At 39.1% G+C, this 21,647-nt stretch overlaps 1 protein-coding gene across 2 annotated transcripts in view; it reads right to left on the bottom strand.

Moving 5' to 3' along the window:
• Pdk3 (pyruvate dehydrogenase kinase 3) overlaps nt 1-18,958 on the bottom strand; it is a 75,882-nt gene extending 56,924 nt beyond the window's left edge. The window contains exon 1 of one of the 2 annotated variants that reach the window (XM_027431906.2): nt 18,638-18,958. In XM_027431906.2, coding sequence (XP_027287707.1) covers nt 18,638-18,743 — 106 coding nt within the window. In that variant the 5' untranslated portion in view covers nt 18,744-18,958. The remainder of the gene's footprint in view (nt 1-18,637) is intronic. The other variant, XM_027431907.2, reaches the window with a different exon arrangement.
• Between the last annotated feature and the right edge of the window lie 2,689 nt (nt 18,959-21,647).

The raw sequence follows: 21,647 nt of genomic DNA, 5'->3' as shown, positions 1-21,647 counted from the left end.
AAAAAAGGCAGCAACTGAGAGACTCATACACAATATTTTCTAATGCTTTCACTCCATATCTGGCTTCTTCCTTTTCTTTCTACAAAATAAAGCTGGAAACAAAAGTACCCACTCTTGAAAGTCATCTGTGGATCTTTTCTTCCTCACCAACCTGGACCCCATTTCCATATTTAAACTAGTTAGAATGAAGATTACTCTTAAATCATTATTTCCTTCATTCTGAGAGAATATATTGAAGGTCTTTGGTAGGTAAATCTTTAATGTATGATTCTTTCACTTTCTCCTTAGCACTCCAATGCATATGTTAGTCTTGAAATATCCACCCCAAATAAGAAGGGAAGGGATATAGTACTTCAGAAATGAGTTTCCAACAAGTACTTTCTAGAGGTGATTCTGTAGTTTTGCTTCAAATATACATTATTCCTATTGATCCATATAATTTTAATTTTAAATGTACTAGTTAATCTCTTTGGAACTATTATCTAAGTTAAAATATAAATCTAGATCTTTATAGGTCAGAAAAATACTCTAGATTCTGGTAAAATACATCAGCAAAAACACTTGTTAAAGCACACAGAAAATGACACTGTGAGCTGACAAAGATGAGCCTTCAATCACACTTCTTCTGAAACCTATCTCTCAACAGCCCAGACTTTACACTCTATGCTGGCCTGCTTGGAAAAGTTGAAACAAGAACCTTGCTATGCCATTTTAGCAAAAACTCTGCCCTTGGTGTCTGGTTTCCTTTGGTATTGATCAAATTCCTCACCACCTATTTTAGGTATCTAAACATTCCAGGCAGTTTTGAGAATGAGTCTAGTTGATCTAGTAAGAATCTCCCCAAGCACTGATCCCTCTTAGTAATTTTCTGCCCACTAACCCTTTGCCCACGCATACATACAGACACTGTTCCTGAGCTATAAATCTCCACTTGTCTGTGGTGCCTTGAAAGCTGAGCCCAATCTCCTTCCTCTACTATAAAACCTCACTGCAGTGGTTACACTGGAATAAAGTTTCCCCTACTACCTGTATTACTTTTCTATTGCTGTGAAAATAAACATCATGACCAAGGCAACTTATAAAAGAAAGCATTTCATTTGGTGCTTATGGTTTAAAGGGTTAGAGTCCATGACCTTCATAGCAGTGAATATGGCAGCAGGCAGGCAGACAGGCATGGCTTTGGGGCAGTATCTGAGAGCTCACATCTGGATCCACAAACTCAAGGCAGAATGAAAGAGCCACTGGGAATAGCATAGGATTTTAAAACTTCAAAGCCTGCCCCAGTGACACACAACTTCCAACCAAGGGCCATTCTCATTCAAACCACCACACCATCTTTAACAAAGATTATTAATAATGTCTTAACAGGGAAAAGAAAGTTCTGGAATGGAGAAGTAAAATACCCCTGATGAGGAAACTGAGAGCATCAGTATGAACCAAAAATTTCAAAAACCTGAGATTTTTTTAGGGGGTGGTAGGTAGTAAAAACTTATTGCTTCAACTCCCCAGTCTACAGCTGTTTAGCAGCAAGAGATTAGAAGCACAGTGGTAGGATGAAGAAAAGGCTGTGATAAGCAAGAGCTAGCCAGTAGGTTCATGTCTCTCCTCTAAAACCCTTGGGACTAGATGGTTACAGAATTGAAAGTTTTCCCACTTTTTAAAAAGTAAAGAGTATATGCTATGCTTATGTGATGTAAAATACAGATATAATATAGCTACAGTGAAACATATGAATATTTACATTTAGTAGAATAAAGTCTATGATTTCAAGTCACTTCAAATCATACTCTGCCAAAGAATAAGATGAGTGGCAAAACTTAAATTCTACTTTCACAAGTTTTGTACCTCATGATTCAGATAAAAGTGTATGGCCCTACAGAACAGCAGTAATACGATCTGGTACTGGAACTAGATTTGGGTCTGCATCTAAGCACTCACAGACTTTTTACTCTTCTATATCTCATTTTAATCACCTATAAAATAGCACCTTCTTCACAGAGGTTTACTGAAGGCTAGTGTTCAACACTTAACACCAATATATTCCTTAATCTTATAGCAGAGTTCATTAAATAGCAATCACTAATGCCTAATAATGATCAAGAAGAACAGCTCAAAGCCATGGTCAGTGACATCAGATTGTCTGCTATATGCTCCGTCAGTTCTCAAAGCATGACTAGACTCTAGACTGGTGTGATCTTCGGCTAATCTGACAACTCCACATTACTTTAAAAAGCATAAACGTGTGTTCAGTGTTCCTACCATTTATTATTTTAAAACTAAAGTCCTGAATGTTATACCAGTCAAATCTGCACTATCTAGAAAACTCAACCTTTAGGCACAATCTAAGAGAACTAGTTTCAGAAAGTATTTGACTCAGGGGAATTGTATTATCAGACTGATACAAACCCGTGGAGAGAAACTTTGTCTTGATGTCCCACACAGCACCTTGCCCCTTATAGCTTCTCAATAACATTTTGGAAGATGTGATCATGCTTTTAGAGGTTAGTGTTCTTAATGCAGAATAGCTTAAAAATCCCAGGTTTTTCTTTCTACATTCTAATTTAGCTTTTGGAACAAGTTCTTTGTACTTAGCTACCTTAATTATAGATCAGTTTAAACAGGAGCATAAATCTTTTTAGTTAGTTCACTAATTAGTGAACCTAAAAATAAATGTCTGATTTTTACGTTTCTGTGGCTTTCCTCATATACATTAGAGGTATTTTATCCTAGATGTTGAATACTTAGCTTAAATCAAGGGGTTCTAACAACCATTTTTGTAATAAATGTATCAAAAACAACAGTTTTTAATCAATGTCCTCTCAAAAGAGTTGTTTTTAAATGTCTTTTCCAGCTATTCTTTCCAAATCTTTGACTCCATTCCTCCCTCCCCCACTTACTTGCCTTCTCTACATTCCTTCTTTTTTTATTTTACATTTCTCTACATGCTTCTTCTTATTTGATATCATCAGTTAAAATTTTTCCTAATAGGGGCTGGAGAGATGGCTCCAAGGTTAAGAGAACTGACTGCTCTTCCAGAGGTCCTGAGTTCAATTCCCAGCAACCACATGGTAGCTCACAACCATCCGTTATGAAATCTGGTGCCCTCTTCTGGTGTGCAGATATACATGGAAGCAGAATGTTGTATATATAATCAATAAAATCTTCAAAAAATTTTCCTAATATCTATTTGGAAGACAACAAAGAGGAAACAGTGAGGCGGCTTGGAAAATTCTGATTCAGCATAAGTCACTAGCTTTAATACATTCACAGTGGTTATTTAACCCTGGCTTCAGGATCCTTTGATTTTCTTGTTTCTGTCAGGTCTCAGTACTGGGGATTTAATACTAGGGTTCTGTATGTACTCTTCCACTCAGCTCCACCCTGTCCCTTTGTTGTGTTGTGTTTTTTTTTTTGTTTTTTTTTTTTTTTAATATTCTGTCCTTTCCTGGAAAGTTGGAGATAACTATTCATGTGCAGAGCCCTATGGTTTGCTTGGCTCTTCACTGCTTTATATTCACCAAGACATGAGAAGTATAGGCACAGAAATTACAATGACTTTAAGTTTAATTTTGGGAGTCATTCTTGTGGAAGAATCAAGACGTAACCAGAAGTATTTGTCTACTTACCTAAGAGCAAGAGTTCACAGACAAGATTTTTTCCATAGTGGCTGGTGTCTTTAGTCCTTTTTGCCATTAATTTACAGGAGATAGAAAAATAATTATTGTTCTGGTTAATGAAGTGGCCTAATAATGTTTCATAATAAAAGGATGAAGACATCTTTCATGATCTGTCTTACTGCAAATAGAAGCAGTGTCCTCTAAAATACAGTGCATTACTTGAAGGCTACTTTCGTTCCCAATTTTCAGCTATAACACTTGGTGTGGTTGAGTAGCGAATGGGGGGGAAAGTGACTGAAAAATGAGAATAAAGGGAAAAAGTACTAGTGAGGCCTGAAAAACCAAAAGAATGATCCTACTCATCTAGCTATGTTGCTTTTTGACAGCATTGTCAAGTAAATGTTGGGAGTTTGGAATGTATTTTTTTCATTAATTGTGTTAAGCTGGATAAATTTTAACAGGACATAATTTAGGGTAGCTTTATGATTTTTCTCTAGCTGTTATTTATAAGACTTTAATCTAAATCAGAACATAGTAACACACACCTGCAATTCAAGCAACAGGGAGGCAGGGGTACCTGAAGTTGTCTTCTGGCCTTCTGACCTCTAAGCCCATGGACACACATGCCCACACAAATACAGAACTATCATATGGCCTAGTAACCCCACTTCTGAATAATAAAGTGGCAATAAGGCAACATGGTGCACCAGGTCAGAGAGTAGGAAGAAGTACAAATACATACAAAACTTACAGAGCTGTGATCAGCTAAACTCTAGTGGTTCCCAATTTTCCTAATGCTGCAACCCTGTAATACAGTTCTTCATGTTGTGGTGACCTCCAACCATAACATTATTTTTGTTGTTACTTCAGAACTGTAATTTTGCTACTGTTATAAATGGTAATGTAAATATGTGGTTTTGATGGTCTTAGGTTAGCCCTGTGAAAAGGTCAATTGAACGCCCCCACCCACCCACAAAAGGGGTAGTGACCCACATGTTGAGAATCACTGACCTAGAGCCATGTAACCATCATTAGGCAGCTAATGCCACCATATACCCACATCAATCTAATTCTGGAAGATTATAGATTTATAGTCCTAACAGTAAACTGATGAGTACAGGATGCCTTGTTGTCATGGAAGCAGGAATAGTTAGGTAAAGGCCACATGATGCCCATTGCTGAAGTTCACTGAGGCAAAATGTTTAGTGAATGACCACAGTGAATAAAGGGAGTTCAAAGTCAGTCATAACAGATAGCACAAAATAACCTGAACGTGCTATCTGTTCCTTGCCAAATGATCAGTTAGCACAGCACAGACCTTGAGCCCACAAACTTGAAATAAAATAACATTAACAGTTAAGAGCTTCCTATCTAGATTTCATTCTTAGCTAGAAGCCAGTTTCATACCGAAAATGTTGTGCCACAAATTTATGATAGACCCATAAACAATGTCTACTGAGTACTTACCATATGCCAGGCCTTGTGTGGCAATTCGAGCTTATCAATAAAGCAACCTAATGACTAAATATTATCATTTCTATTTTGTAGAAAAGAACACTAAGTGTGTTAGGATTAAGCAGTTCTCCCAAGTCCACATGGATGGCAGATACCCCAAATCAAGACCTGGGTGTAAATATACATACTGTTTCTCCTATTACCAAAGACAATTCAACAAACAAACAAGTAATAGTCTGTAGGATCAGAAAAACTATTTCAACTTAAAAAATGGAGGAAACACTAACCTGACAGTTCTGAAATGATAAAGAAACTTCTAGAATTATTCCATTTTCTGACTGTTTATCAGAACAAATTTAGAGAAAACTAAAGTACTTACAGAGACAATGTTTGCTATAAAGAATTACACATGGAGAAATGGCTATTATATTCAACTGAAAAAGCAGAGGTTTTTGGTTTGTTTTTGTTTTTTTTTAAGACAAGGTTTCTGTGTCCTGGAACTCACTAGGTAGACCAAACTCAAAGATCTGCCTGCCTCTGCCTCCAGAGTGCTGGGATTAATGGCGAGTGCTACTACCACCAGCATAAAAGAAAAAAAAGTAGAGATTTAAAAGTTCAATTTCCCTTCATTTTATCCATGGGTTTGCCCCTAAGTTTGCTTAGGTAAGAGATATAAACCATCTAGGCTTCACACAAGACACGGGAGTATCTACTTCATATGATGTTGAAAATCATAGCTAATCCTGTCACTATTGTGTCTGACAGTGTACAAAAGTGTAAGTTCACTTGCCCTCCTAGGGGGAAAATCATTTCATTACTTTGAAAGAAGCCATCAACATGTTATGTCAGTAACTAACTGAGGATTGGGACAATTCCTTCATTACCCAGGACTTCTACCATCTCATGTGTCACACAAAAGGGAGGCTACAGATCAGTGTTTCTCAACCCATGGGCTGCGACTCCTTTGGGGTCAAGCAACCCTTTCACTGGGGTTACCTAAGACCAACAGAAAACACAGATATTTACATTACAATTCATAACAGAAGCAAAATTATAGTTATGAAGTAGCAACAAAAATACTTATATGGTTAGGGGTCACCACAACATGAGAACTGTATTACAGCATTGCAGCATTAGGAAGGTTGGGAACCTATAGATAGATGGTCTTTAAGTACAAGTTTCCACTGAATCTAAAAGGGGAAGACTTAAGTTTGTTTCCTATGGTTTCCAATTATAGCATACACTCAGCTTGCCTACTAATGGAACTTCTGAGACAACCTTGGAAAGTAAAGTCAAAGTAAGTACACACTTCCATGTGTTCTGTGTGTCTTCTCCATCCAGAACATGTCTGATGACACTTTAAATAAAGGAAAATTGGAAGAATACCTCACACATTCCTAGAAAAGAACATTTATTTTAAAACCTTTAGAAATGAGGCAGGGACCGCAGAAAAAATATCATAAAGTCATACAATTCATAATTTTATATAAATACATATATCTGTTCTAACTTCTCGTTTATATATGACCCCTCAAAGGAAGTGACTATCCTTAGCAATTTTTTGTTCACTTATTTTTTGAGACAGGGTTTCTCTATATTGTTTTGGAGGCTGTCCTGAAATTCCCTCTGTAGGCTAGGTTGGCCTCAAACTCACAGAGATCCACCTGCCTCTGCCTCCCGAGTGCTGGGATTAAAGGCGTGCACCATCAATGCCCAGCTAAAATCCTTAGCAATTTTCTAATGCTTTTCAGTTCCTGTTTTATTCCAAACCCCAAACCATCAACTATGCTGACAAGACTCCACAGTAACTTAAGTGGTAACCTTCAGCGCCTATGGGCTCTGTCCCCTTAAGTTAATTTTTAAACTCCTGTGCTTGAGCAAAAAACTCCTGAGCACATTGTAATCACCCATCTGACTCAAAAGAGACCGAGTTAAGTGGCTTAGGCTTATCAATTTATAGGCTCTTCCAAGTTGATTCCCCTGAACAGCTATGACTGAGAACCATGAACCACAGACTAGCATCTAGTCATATACAACTAAATGAATTCCTCAGGCTCAAATGGTGACCGCTACACATTCAAAATTATTCCAGCTACCTATACACTTTAGTCTATCTTCATGTTTGAGCTTTTTTTCCAGCTTCATACAAAACTACCCACAGAAACCTTCAGGTTGCATGCCTCTCTTTTCTCCCCTTTCTCTTTTAGATGACCCCAAACGCAGAGTATAAAAGCTGAACAAATTCATTAAGAAAATCAGCCGTACTTTACAATGTGTATGTTGCTTTTCTTAATGTGTGACAAGTGATGACGATGCACTTGTTGAAGTTTTCGCCCCACTTTCACTCATACCCAATCCAGCACCATCATTCTAAGCTATAAAGAAATGGTAGGATAACTAGGTGAACAGAAACCCAGCTCTATTCCTACTGCACTCTCACCTTCTCAGAATTTAGTTTCCTTATTTGTAAAGTGGTCCCAGCTCTTGCAAGACTCAAATGGTACCACATTTTATACCAAGTTTAGGTAAGTATTCTCTATAAATGCTGGTGGCATCTACGAATCTTTTCCAGTTACCATATAAGTCTACTTTAATTTCCTACTAGAAAGTTTCAGTGAAGCCAAGCTCTGACTTCAAATAGAAAGAAGACTGAGTATACTGGCCAGAGACAGCTACAATGGGTAAACAGCACTAGCCAAAGATGGGTAGTGTCCAAGAAGGATAATTTCTAGAGAATAAGGGATTCAGCCTTCTCCAAGAAGGAGTTACTCCAAAAAAGGTATCTCCTTCAGTACATTATTGACAAGTATATGAACAGTAACAGAATAATGGTCACTTCACTTTCTATTTAACTGGAAGAATCGGGAAAAAATGAACTCAATCAGTATAAAACCAGTAGGGTTATCAAGAAATACCTGCTACCAAATTTAAGGACACATTTCTCTGTTACTAGAGCATATCCAAGAAAAATTCAGCTAGAAGCCTGAGGGTATAGTAGCATACCCCTGTAATCCCTACACTCATACACAAACTCACACATGCTTGTATCTATCAAAATATAACAGTTGTTGGAAAAAGACAGGTATGCCACAAATTTCAAAGGGCTCTATTGTTTTCTGACTAGCACATGAGGCAGTACCAAACTTCATGGTGTGGGTAAATATAGAAGAGTTGATCATTTATTCCCAACAGTGAGACTACTGTATACTAACCTCCAAGCAGAAATAAGAAATAAGACATCACAGGTGTAAAGCAAGTGTTATGGTAGAATCCCAGATCAACTCTAAGAATAAAAATAAAATCATAGCTATCAGAAATAAAGCACCAAAGTGTTCAATTAGAGAGAATATATCAATATTCACCTGAGTAAAATAATTGTTTACTACAATTTTGTCATTCATTATGATACAAGGTACAACCTTAGAGAAAAGATGAACCAATGATCAGGACCAGAGTTCTCATTAGATATGAAGGAGTCTGGCATGGTGGCACACCCACTCAGCACTCAGAATGCAGGGGCAGGAAGATCTCTGTGAGTTCAAGGGCAGCCTGGCCTACAGAGTGAGTTCCAGGACAGCCACAGCTACAGAGAAACCCTATCTCTAACGTGGCCAAATTCAGCTCTGCTAGGAAAAGAAATATAAAGGGAAATTAGCCCTAAAAGCATATAAAAAGATACCTCAATGCTAGTTTCAATGCCAATTTACATGACAAAGATGGAAAGCTTGAGAATAACAGGTGGCCCACCCATAGTCTCATTGGCATATTTTTGATACTGTGCTAGTCATCATGCTCTTTATTGACTACCAACACAAAAACATACAAGGAATAAATTCATGCAAATGATTGAAAACCCAGATTCTAGTTACTTAATGTTGAAACACTTTATGCAGAACAAAAATGCAGGTAATATGCCCAATCAGGCAAAAAAAAAAACAAAACAAAAACCTTGTAGTTCCTATGTTAGGCATTTCAATTAAAATCACAAAACCTCATTTTGGCAACCCTGTAGAGAAACAAGTACACTTAAATTTTACTGACAGTTTTGTAAATTAAACCTATAAGATCTTTCAAAGCCATTCATATGGAAATCCTATTCAGAAACAAGACACTCCATAAGTAAACTACCAGATTATCTAGAAAAGTCTGGGCCACTCAAAAAGTCGAATTCCAGATAAGGAAGGTTGAGTGTTAGCAGGATACAGGACAAACAGCTTTATCTCTTAAATGCAGCTTAAGAGCAATAGTGCTCACTCTTTAAAGAGGAAACTGAATTGACTTAGACCAGGGGCTGTCAAACTTGTTTTAAACAACCAGACAATAAGCACTTTTGACTTTGTAAACCATACAGTCTCAAGCAACAACTCAACTCTGCTGTTGTGGAGGAAACCAAAGACACAGACTGTAAAAAATGAGCATATCTATGCTCCAGTAAAGCTTTATTTAGAAAAAAAGATAGTCAAAACTCAGAGTTAACACAAAGAATAATTTCTAGTGTAAACAATGGGCTTTTGGTGATGATGATGATGGTTTATTAGTTGTAACAATGGATACTGGCAGCTCCTCAAAGTCCAGTATGGGACTTTGAAGGCAGCAAAGGCTGTGTGTTTGGGAGGTACAAGGGCACTCTCTATACTTTCTGTATTTCCAGAATTTTCCTATGACTCTAAAGATACTCTTAACATCTACTAACTAAAAAAGAATGAGAAAAAAACAGGCTCTGATCAAAGAAATTCTTAGACAAATGTATTCCAAAAAATTTTTACCCAACTCTGAGATAGAATTATCACTAAAGCAAAATAATTTAATGCACATACAATATGAAGAAAAATGAAAGTGGTTATATTTTGTAATTGTATGCAGCAGCAAAGGTAAGGTTTCCCAAGTCTTGCCAGCAGTCTGATCAATTTCCCAAAAGCTTAACAGGAGGAAACCACCCAGACATCAACAAAGAACCCTTATTATTCACTGCTAATGAGAGTTCAAAGGAGAGTAACCACTATGATAATCATCATGGAAGCACCTCAAAAAGTGAATAAACATATAACCTAGCTAGTCCACTCCTGGGTATAGCCAAAGAACCCCAAGTCCACAGAAACTCCTGCACACACACATTTACTGCTGTACTGTTAACAATGGCAAAAAAATGGAAACAGCTATCAATAAATGAATGGGTAAATGTACACATACACAAATGAATTTTAATCAGCCATAAAGAAAAATGAGATCATGATATCTGTAGGAAATGTATACAGCTGGAAATTACATTAAGCAAAAAAGTAACGTTTTCCCTGTATGCAGATGCTAGGGGTGTGTGTAAGTCATGAAACTAGAAAGGTGACCAAGAGGAGAAAAGACATCTTAATGGAGGAGAGAGAAAAAAGATGGGGATAGAACACATGTGACATGAAAGATGGAGAAGGGAGATGGGCTAGTGGGATGAAGGTAGTGGGAAGAAGAGCAGCACAACAGGATATATATGAAAATGGTACAATGAAATCTGTTACCTTTTATGATAATAAATAAAAACTAATAAGGCACATGAAATACACTCAAGTTCTGTAAAAGGAACAAAGTCAGAACAACAATTTTAGATACTTTAAGATGTCCCAGAGCCTAATAAATGAGCTCCTATGGAAATCTAGCCCTATCAAATCATAAAGGCCTAAAGGCTAGTTCTTTAAACAATGACCAAGGTGCAACAAGCTAAGTACAATATCCAGACCCTAAACTAAATTCTTCCCTTCCCTTTTCATTCTAAATTGCTGGCTTCTGTCTCTAAACAGGTTGGTCTAATTCTTGGCAATCCCTCAGAGCATCAGACCTTTTGTACTTACATGAAAGATCTGTTTGTGCACTTTTAAAGGAGCAGAATAAACACAGAAAGAAGGATGAGATTGTTTCCCCCTTTCCTAACACAATCTTTGAATAATGTCTTTCAACTTTTCCAGGAGTGAACTCACTGTTCTGCCCACTGGTAATCAAACTCTGAAGAGTAAGATGACTTAAAAACCTGAGACTTTGCAGAGTAGTCATTTGGCACCGAAGTCAACTTCCCAGTGGGTAACACTCTTAAAACACTTTCAAAAACCAAACAGAAGGCACCTGGGCCCTAAAACCTCAAGAACAGTAAGAACAAGGGAACTGGCTGCTGCCTTTCAGCAGCTAACGCCTGTAGGATTCACAGAGCCGGTGTGTTTAGGGTACATATCAAAGCATGCAGTTCTATGAAAAGCTAGAGGAGGTTTGCACAACTGTCTTTCTGGTGCTCTTATTTGGGAGCTCCCATGCTTTCTGTGTAGTGAGGAAACTGAACTGAGGAAGCCAGGAAGTTACAAAGAAGCAAGCATCCACACTCTGGAAAGGGGGGAGTTAACACAAAATAAAGGGAAAGGGAACAAAAATACCTTTATTACAAGTGAAGCTGTGTAAACGTAACTGAGAAATAAACAGAAGTAAGTGTGCAGGGAGGGGACAAAAGTGACTAACGAGAGGACCAGAAATAGAGTAAGACTAAAGATGAAAAACAAGTCCTAATGAAAATGTAAACTGTTTCCTACCAACTCACTCAACATTCAGAAGAATGTATCTTTACTGCATGACAGTCCAAGTTGGCCTTTTTTTGAAATCAGAAGACAAAAAGTCATAAGGCAAAATCACTAAGAGAATTATTGACCATAATATTAATGGTCAATTACTGACCATAATATTAACAGCCATTCAGACAATACATTATTCCAAAATACAGAGACTTTACAAAAAAGAAAAACATGACAAGAGCTATATGAAGCCAGGTATGGTGGCACATGCCTTTAATTCCAGCACTTGGTAGACAGGGGCAGGGGGATCTCTATGAGTTCGAGGCCAGCCTGGTCTAAAAAATGAGTTCCAGGACAGCCAGAACTGTTACACAGAGAAATCCTGTCTCCAACCCCCTCCTCCAAAAGCTATATTAAAAAATAAAACCAATAAATGTTCTTTTGTATAAAAATGTGGTATTACAGTGTTCTTACTAAGAAATTAACATTCTATTTGAAGCCACACTGTCCAACAGAATATGAACTACACATATAATTTGAAATTTCTTCATAGCTACATTAGCATAAATAGATAAGATTATTAATCTTGTTTATCCTGACATGTGTAAAATATTTTAATATACCAATCATTATGAGAGATGTAGAGTATAAGCTCAGTGGTAGAGCACCAGCCTAGTACACACAAAGCTCTAGATTCAATCTTCAGCACCTCAAAAAAGTTAAGAGATATTTTACTGGTTTTATGTTAATTACTTGTTATCTGTTATATATCATACATGTATACCATATCACAATTTACAAGCTATTTCTATCACAAAGAACTGGCCTATAATTAGATTCCATAAAGTTTATACTTGTTAAGGTAAATTCTTATTTCCAAATCATTGTAAACATACTTGAAATTAACTGAGGGCTGCAGAGATAAGTCAGTCAGTAAAACACTTGCCTCACAACTATGAGAATCTGAGTTCCATCCCCAGGAACACACATAAAAATGTCAGGCAGCTGGGCGGTGGTAGCACATACCTTTAATCCCAGGACTTGGGAGGCAGAGGCAGGCCCTGTGAATTTGAGGCCAGTCTGGTCTACAGAGCAAGCCCCAGGACAGGCAGGGCTACACAGAGAAACCCTGTCTTGAAAACAAAACAACAACAAAGAAGTCAGGCATGGTGCCTTAGACTTGTAATTCTCATGCTGGAGGGAGAGAGACGGTCAGATCACTAGCTCTCTGGCATACCTGGTGAATTGCAGGCAAGTGAGAAACCCTATCTCAAAGAACAAAGTTGGTAATTCCTAAGGAAGGAGAGCTAAGGTTGTCCTTTGGCCTCCACGCCATATACATACATGCATCTGAACACCCCCACACAACACAATTTTAAAGTGAACTTAATCAAGTCTGTTTTAAACTTCAATTAAATCAAGTTTCACAGCCACTCTAGCCACATTTCAGCTGCTCAAGAGGTCCATGTGGCTAGCAGGCAGTGACCATAATTGGAGAAAGAAAAATTTAGTCTAAAGATATGAAGTGGGGGCTGGATGACTTGGCAATTAGGAGCACTCGTTGCTCTTGCAAAGGACCGAGGTTCTATTTCCAACACCTACACAGTGGCTCACAGCCATCCTTAACTCCAGTTTCAGAGGATCTGACCCCTTCATTTGACCTCTGAGGGTACCAATCATATTGCATGCCAGCAAAATACTTACACACATAAAATAATCTTTAAAAATTACAGAAATGAAATAACTATAGCAAATGAAATCAAAATTCAAACTGAAGTATTAGTTAAAATAATATGGTAAAATAAAGTAATAAATTATGTGACAGGGAGAAAAATAAAGGCATTAAAAACAAAAGGGAAAAAATCACAGATGCTGACCATTATGGATGACAGATCTATTGATTTGTACCAATAAGTACATTCAGGCTAAAACTACCATATAAATAAAAACAGTTATGACAAAGCAAAACCAACTTTAGAGAAATATTTAAAGGAAAGTAATTCAGAAAAACAAAATAAGAATGCAAACAAGAAGATAGGGAACTAGATCTCAATATCAAATAAGGCTGGAATCCAGACCAAAAAGCATTAAACTAGTAATGCTAAAAGCAACAATTCACCATGAGGACATGACAATTAATAAGCACCAAGGATCACATTAATAACATATGACAAAAAACTAAGACACATATGGAAAAATAGAATCACATTTGAAGACTTTAACTTTTCTCGTTTGATCAACAACAAATCAAGTGAATTTTTAACAAGGTATAAAAAGCCTAAATAACAATATGGTATATATAATTCCGTAACCTGGGAAGAGAAAATAGTCTTCTTTCTGCTGCTCAAGGAACAATCACAAGAAATGACCACACACAGTGACAAACATCAAAAAGTCAGAGAACCTAGAGAACATTCTGGAATCATTCAACAAACTGAAAATAATTGATATACATAATAAACCTACAATGCAAGTTTCAACACTCTCAAGCTAACCTTATTTCATAAAAGAATAAACATCTCCCAGGATACAGAAAAGATGGGGGTAAGGGTCAAATACACATTTCAGCAGCTAAAGCACTGATTAGTCAGCCTTAAGCCTTAAGAACTGAAATAAAGAGGCTGGAGAAATAGCTCAGCAGTTAAGGGCATTGACTGCTCTTCCAGAGGACCTAGGTTCAATTCCCTACATGGTGGTTCACAACAGTCTATAACTGCTGTTCAAGGTGATCTGACTTCCTCTTCTGGCCTCTGTGTGCACTAGGCAAGCAAGGGGTGAACAAGCATACATGCAGGCAAAACGCTTATATACACAAAATTAAAATAAAATTAAGTAACAGAAAAGACCTGAAACAAAAGGCAATGACAAAAAGAAAATAATATTCAACTTGTTTTAAGAAAGAAAATAAAAAGAACAAAACTGATACAAAGATGTCAGTGAGACTTATTAAGGGCTAGGTAAGCACGAACTGGAAGATCAAAGCCATGAAACTAAGAAATAAATTTAACCAAATAAACCAGAAGAGGGTGGAAGCCAGATCTGGTGCCTCATGCCAGTAATTCCAGCACTCAAAAAGTTGAAACAAAGGGATAACTAAGTGTTCAAGGTCTAGCAAAATAAAACCCTATCTAAAATAAAGGTTGGGGGGAGGGTGGATAATAAAAATGAAAATCAAGAAATAAAGGAAAACCATTAAGACACTACTACCAAAGCTGCATGTAGTGGTGCACACCTGTAATCCCAGCACTCAGAAGACCACAGAGGAGAATTGTGAGTTCCAGACTAGCCTGGACTACAATGTAAGACTGTTTCAAAAATAAATGAATAAACAAACAAACATAGCTGGGCATGGTGGCACATATCTTTAATCCTAGTACTCAAAAGGCAAAGGCAGCAGACAAACCTGAGTTTAAGTCAGCCTTGTCTACATAGGGATTTCCAGACCCTGTCTCAATAAATAAATAAGGCACTACCAACCTCCAATCCAATGGTCACACAGACAGCTCTGGTTCAATTAAATGGATCAAAAAAGCAAACTAGAAGTCATTAATCTAGGAAAGAGACTGTGGTGTGGGGATTGATAGGGATGGGAGAAGGTAATAAGAATATGTTATATACATTTATAAACTTGTCAAAAGACAAACTTAAATTTTTTAAAAGCACAAAATAAAAAGTGAGCTCCTAAATGGAAAGAGAAAGAAAGAGGTGTGTGTGTTTATCTCACCTATACAAACTGGCCAAAAATATTGATGAAAATGATTTTCTAGAAAAAAAATCTATCCAAACAGATTCCAGATGATATGGAAAACCTACAGAGACCAATACCATAGATTTCCGTGGAAGGTTAAATAGTAATATACCAAATCTTGAAAGAACAGTTAACTCAAAAGAATAGTGTTACTGGATACAAAGTAAAAACTGGGGCTGGAGATGGCTCAGAGGCTAAGAGCAACGACTGCTCTTCCAGAGGTCCTGACTTCAATTCCCAGCAACCACATGGTGGCTCACAACCATCTACAATGAGATCTGGTGCCTTCTTCTGGTGTGCAGATATATATGGAAGCAGAATGTTGTATACATAATAAATAAATAAAATCTTTTTTAAAAAGTAAAAACTGTCTGAAACAAACCTAACTTTGATAAGAAAACCTAACAGCCTGCATATGCAAACATATACAAATAGCACACGGCTTTCAGTATAATGACCCAAGAATTATCAAACTATCTCTTCTACTTTTATATGTTTACAATCTTCCATAATGAAAAGACAAGATAAAGTTTCTATGTAAACATGGCTTTCCACCTGTTAAAAGTGTGACAACCATGTACAAAAGTACAGGAAAACAGGCACTCTGTCTCAGAAACTTCCAGTAGGTACACAATTCCTATGGGAATTTGCTCACAATTATCAAAACTACAAATGTGCATCCTTCCTGATGTAGCAAGATCACCTTTAGGAATTTGTCTTCTATCTACACCCCAGACATGCGTGAAATTATAATGTACACAATAATTCACTGTAGTTCTTGTCATACCAAAGTCTAGAAACATCCCACAAGCCATCAATTGTGAGCTATCTAATTATACTATGCCCATATGAATTCTTAAAAGTCATAGAAAGGAAAAGAAAGTTTACATGTACATATAAGGTAAGTTCTTTAGTATTAAGTTTAAAAAGCAAGGTACAAATTAAAGTAAAAGGTGCAACTTATACAAAGATTGAAATAGTTAATAGAAGAAAAAAAACCTTTTGCATGTTTTTAAATTTGGAAGCATGTAACTGCCACTGTGAGCTGAAAAAGAACATATAATGATATGTTGTTTGTTTAAATCTTGCACTTGGATATGATACTCCATTTAGAATACTTGTTATTCTTTCAGAATGAATTTTCAGTAAAGATATAATTCAAGAAATTCTTATTTTAAAGGGCCTAAACAAATACTCCACACAGATGAAAGGGGGACAGCAGACCAGCCAGAAGTGCACCTAGTTAGTGGGTTTTAACACTGATGATACTTTAGAATGACCCTGGAGTCTTCTAAAAATACCAGTGCCCTACCTCCCACCCCTACACAACTAACACCAGAAATTCAGAGCATGAGGCCCTGGCCTCAAACCACTGATCCCAATGTTTTTTAAATAGTGAACGTTTATTTCTAGATACTCCCCCCCATAGATTATCCACCATAACACTATCCACTACTGCAACTTTCCTACTCAAATAACATCCTTGCCAAGATGCCTAGTAACATGGGAGATACTAGGTGCTATAGAAATAAATTAACTGCAATTTCAGGCACACTATTCCAATCATCACTTTGAATGTGGGAGTAACCAAGATTCCTTTTGTTCTTTTTACTGAGAATTGAGTTGTCTCAGTTTACCCCAACAAAAGGTTCCTATGTTCACAATAATCTCTATACCCTAAGTTAGAAAAACATGCCTACTTATAGAAATAGCAACATTTTCATTCTAAGCTGTGAAGTCAAGACCTGCCTCAAACCTCTAAAACTCCACAAGTAGGGTGGGGCAAGAAAATGCATTGAGTAAAGGCATTTTCTGCCAAGCCTGACCACCAGAGTTTGATCTCTGGGACCCAACATGGTAGGAAAGAACTAACTCCAAGTTGTCCTCTGAACTCTACAGACACCATGACCCCCACACAAACCCAAATATACACATAAAATGTTTAAGAATAAAATTTACAAGTAGTGTGCGCGCGCGCGAGAGAGAGAGAGGGAGAGGGAGAGAGAGAGAGAGAGAGAGAGAGAGAGAGAGAGAGAGAGTGAGAGATGAGAGAGAGAGAGAGAGATGAGAGATGAGAGAGAGAGAGAGAGAGAGAGAGAGAGAGAGAGAGAAAGGGTTCAACTACTGAAAAGCTTTTGAAAATGAAACTTAAGATGAAAGGCCAACTTCTCTCTCATATCTTCATCATCTACCTTTGGCAGCTTGATTTCTAAAATTTAATTTGGTATCAGCTTAAATCTCTAACTTATACCTCTCTTTCTACCCTGTATGTTCCCCCACAAGTATAGACAACATCACATTCTGGATAGCTGGTCTTCCCAGAAGGTTCTACCAATTTTGCACTTTTTATACACAACTGACACCATCCCATGACATTTTTAAAACAAACGAATTAAACAGAGCTTGACTTTGATAGCCTAAGTCATCTTGATTTTCCTTCGGCAATGCTGAGTTCCATTTTTGTTTTATTTTCAAGTGTTTCACAACTGCATTCGGCCTGCTGGTGTTGGAATGGCATCCTCTGGGAAAACATGATTGATCAGTTAATGGAAGGTGGCGGAATCTATTACCATGTAAGTTAGGCCTCAGGCTTTAGTGGGGCCCTCTCCCTTCCCACCCCAATCCATATAAAGGAAGTACTAGCTCAGCTGCCAACAGGGTGCAAGGGACACCGAGTAAAGGTGCTCACACTTAGGCTGAAGCTGTCCTAGAACTCCTGCTCTGTGGCCAGGAGCCCACAGGCCAGCTCTTGCCCAACATCTAGGGCATTTGCAGCCCACGACTGAGGCTGTCCTAAGGTATCATAATGAAGACGTTCTGGTCCTGCCACTCCAGGCAACCCAACACCTCACGGCAGAAAAGGAACAAAATACCACTGCAGGATTTACTCAACCTCAAGGTGTTTCTAAACACGACTTATCCAAACATTAAAAACTCTAAAAATAAAAACGTTTAAGAGATCTTTCTGAAGTTTTCAGGACAGTGCGGTTTGAGTCAAGTTAAATCTAAGGCAGGGTTGGAAGGCTGAGGAGTTCCAACTGGGATGAGAGTCCTTGGAGGAAGCTGGGCGTGTGGGTGTCAGGCCCTGCCCCTCCACCTCCTGAAACCTGAAACCTCAGCCCCTGGAGAGTCCCAAGCTTGTATCCCCATCACCCCGCCAGGCGGTTCCCACGGACTTTGCCTTGAGGCTGAAGAGCCCAGCAGGCGGGAGGGGGGATGGCGGGTCCCTCACTCCTTTGGGGCCTTGGGGATGGCCGGCCCTAAGGCGTCACACTCACCGAAGTCCAAGAACTGTTTGATAGAGAGCGGAGACGGAGAGAAGCGGGAGTAGCGCTCGATCTGTTTGGGCACCGGCTGCTTGAGCAGCCTAAAGAAGAGCCGCATCCTCACCCCGGCAATGCGCAGGTCCGCTGAGACGTCCCAGACAGCTGCAGGGGCCGCCGACGCCGGGCCGCAACGCGGAGGCGGCGCCGGCGGAGTTTTACCTCCACCTGGGGCTTGGCCTTGGCGCCACCAGAGCAGTCGCCGCCTCAGCACCTAAACAAGCACCAGAGGCAGTTACGCGGCCGTGGCCCGCGGCCCGCGGGTTCTTAAGCCCCGCCTAGAAGAGGCGGGGTCTACCGCCGCACGTACGCGGCGCGCGTGGGATGTGAGGGGAGCGAGGGGCACGCGGATGCACGCGCGCGCCGCTGATTGGCTGCCGCCGCCGCCAAAGCTTTCTTAAAGCCCCGGTAACACGCCCAAACCTCCCGCCGCCCTCGCTCGCTCGTGGGTCTGCTCCTGTTCTTCACGAGCCTGGCTGCTGCCTGTCCCTCCCCGGATCAGGTCTTCCAAGATCAAAAAGTACTTGGAGACCTGAAGGACTCCGGGAGCCCAGGCCCTGAAACACGATCTTTAGCGCTGCCTTCGAACCCCGGAAGGCCCTCCTATGATCAGATGACTGCTCCACTTTAAGTTGTTTGTTTCTTGCAGTCCTATGCTTTTTCAAATTTTTTGCCCCTTAACTACAAGGTTTGTTTCATCCCCTCCAACAATACTAGTACCTTAGCACAGAATTAAATGGAAGCAAATGGTTCTCTTCCCCGCTCCCCACTCCCCCCCCACCCCCAGCTACTGGTCAGAGGCTCCGCTCCCTCTCTGCCCACCGCCCTGTCTGCCCACATTCACTCTGGACCTTTGGACCGATTGTTACGAAAAAGGATTATTACGTCACTGGCTGCAGTTCCCGGCCCTATACCTCTAGTTAACACTTAAGCCAGTAACTGCACAAGATTCTTAGGTAACTAACTCTCTTCATGCCCCTCTCCCTACTACCACCATTGGAGTAATCCATTACAAATAAAGGTCATTAACACTTGATGTCCATGCTTCATAGATCATCTCGCCCCAAAGCGGTTGGATGGGATTAATCATATTTCATTGCCCCCCTCCCGCCTCCACATACACATCCATTGGAAAGGCTCAAATTAGAGCCACTAACGATTCTTTCACAATCCCCCACCACCATAGAACCCTGACACAGTTTTGCCACTATTTGGGGGCAGGTATCTGTCTATGTTTACACTGTGCTGGATTTTCTTTGCATGATAGTGAATTTGAATTCGTGGTTCAGTATATGAAATCTCTATTTCCTAATGTGGCTATATGAAATACTGCTGGCTTTAACCATTACCACCAAACATTGACTTACTTTTTGATAATATGTAAACATCAGCTACAAAGAAAGATAAAAACTTTCTTCTTAATCTGAGTATTAGTGTTATGGTGGAAATTCCACCGAAGCCCCCATCTCCTATCTCCCTGCAAACCCTGTTGTATCTCAGAAAGTCTGCCAAATGATGACCCCTCCCCCAGATATCTCAAGACCACTCCGACAGGGCGTTTAAACTGCCCCCCCCCAAAACCAGTCTCGTGGTTTTTCCGGTCTCTCTTTCCTGTCTCCTCTCTGGGGGCCAGAAGGCTATCTGTGAGCATTGTATCCATTAAATGTGGGCTTTTTCTAATTCGGTTTGATTTGGTCTGATTTGAGTTGCTTCATCAGTGGAGAGGCTTATCCGGGTGCAGGAACTTTTCAATTAGTATAAAGCTTTTATGCCTTCATTTGGTTGTTTATGTACCCACTTCTTTGCTTTATAACATTGTTGCAACTATCTACATTTAAAGAAAAATAGCACATTCGTTCAGAGACATCCTGTGGTCTTCCCATATTTCCAGATTTCCAAGTACAACTATATTTGATACCTGGACTATTCTGTCTTTTCCATTCTCAAAGAAAAGCCTAAAGAGACTTGATGATCTTTCTAAATAGGGCAGTTTTACCAAAAGAGCAGAGCACAGACTGCTGTTGGAGTGCATGGGCAGACAAAAAGAAAGCATGGCCTGTGGTTGTCTACTCACTCTCTTGGGTGCTGCCTACAGATGGAGTTTTACTGGTAGTGGTTATGGATGAAGATCACCAAGAAGGGAAAAGTTGGGTATTGGTGGGGAGAGAGGTTTTCCGCCTATATGACATAGTACTACTGATCTTTCTGAACTTACCCATCAACTTTTTCATAATTTCCTTTTCTGCTGATAAAGGGCTACTTTAAAACTATTTATTCTGATGTTTTTATGTAAAATTAATGTGCCTAATTTTACACTTCTCTAAAAAGTGGCCCAGTCCTAAAAGTTGGGAAAATGTGAAAGAATCCTGTATGATGGGAACTTGTGCTGGTCTGTGGCTCACATGACTCAGCCCTAAACTTGATCCTATCATTAGCATGCTGTGTGACCTAAGACTGGTCTCCTAGCCTTTCTGTGTCTCAGCTACTTTAAAGTCAGGTGGAGATGTATGACTTCTCTCCCTTATATTTGTGACAATTAAATAAAATAAACAACATCTAATACTAATATAAGGCACTTTTGGTCATCTTTTGTACATGATAATGGTTAATCTAGAAACTAAACCAGTTGATTTCAGTGGTGGTTACCATTAGATCTCTTAAGTTTGAATCATCTCAAAAGTTTTTCCAGCTTGTTGTGCACAATAAGGTCTTGCACAGGCTCTCTATGGTTCTTAATGAAATCTCTGGACCATTCACAGAAGCAGCACATGGAAGCTTGTTAAAAATGCAAATTCTTGGACTCCATCACAGTACTACTGAAACCAACACCTTGTAGGTGAGGCTCAAGGACTTGCTCACAAATTCTTTGATACTCCTGTCTTCAACAGATACAGCTCAATCCTCCTCCCCTGAATGTGGGCTAGGTTTTGCAGTAGCTTCTAACAAATAGATTATGGTTAGAAGT

This window comes from Cricetulus griseus, chromosome X, assembly GCF_003668045.3.
Source record: "Cricetulus griseus strain 17A/GY chromosome X, alternate assembly CriGri-PICRH-1.0, whole genome shotgun sequence".
Lineage (NCBI taxonomy): Eukaryota > Metazoa > Chordata > Mammalia > Rodentia > Cricetidae > Cricetulus > Cricetulus griseus.
This window is presented reverse-complemented; position numbering and strand designations above follow the sequence as displayed.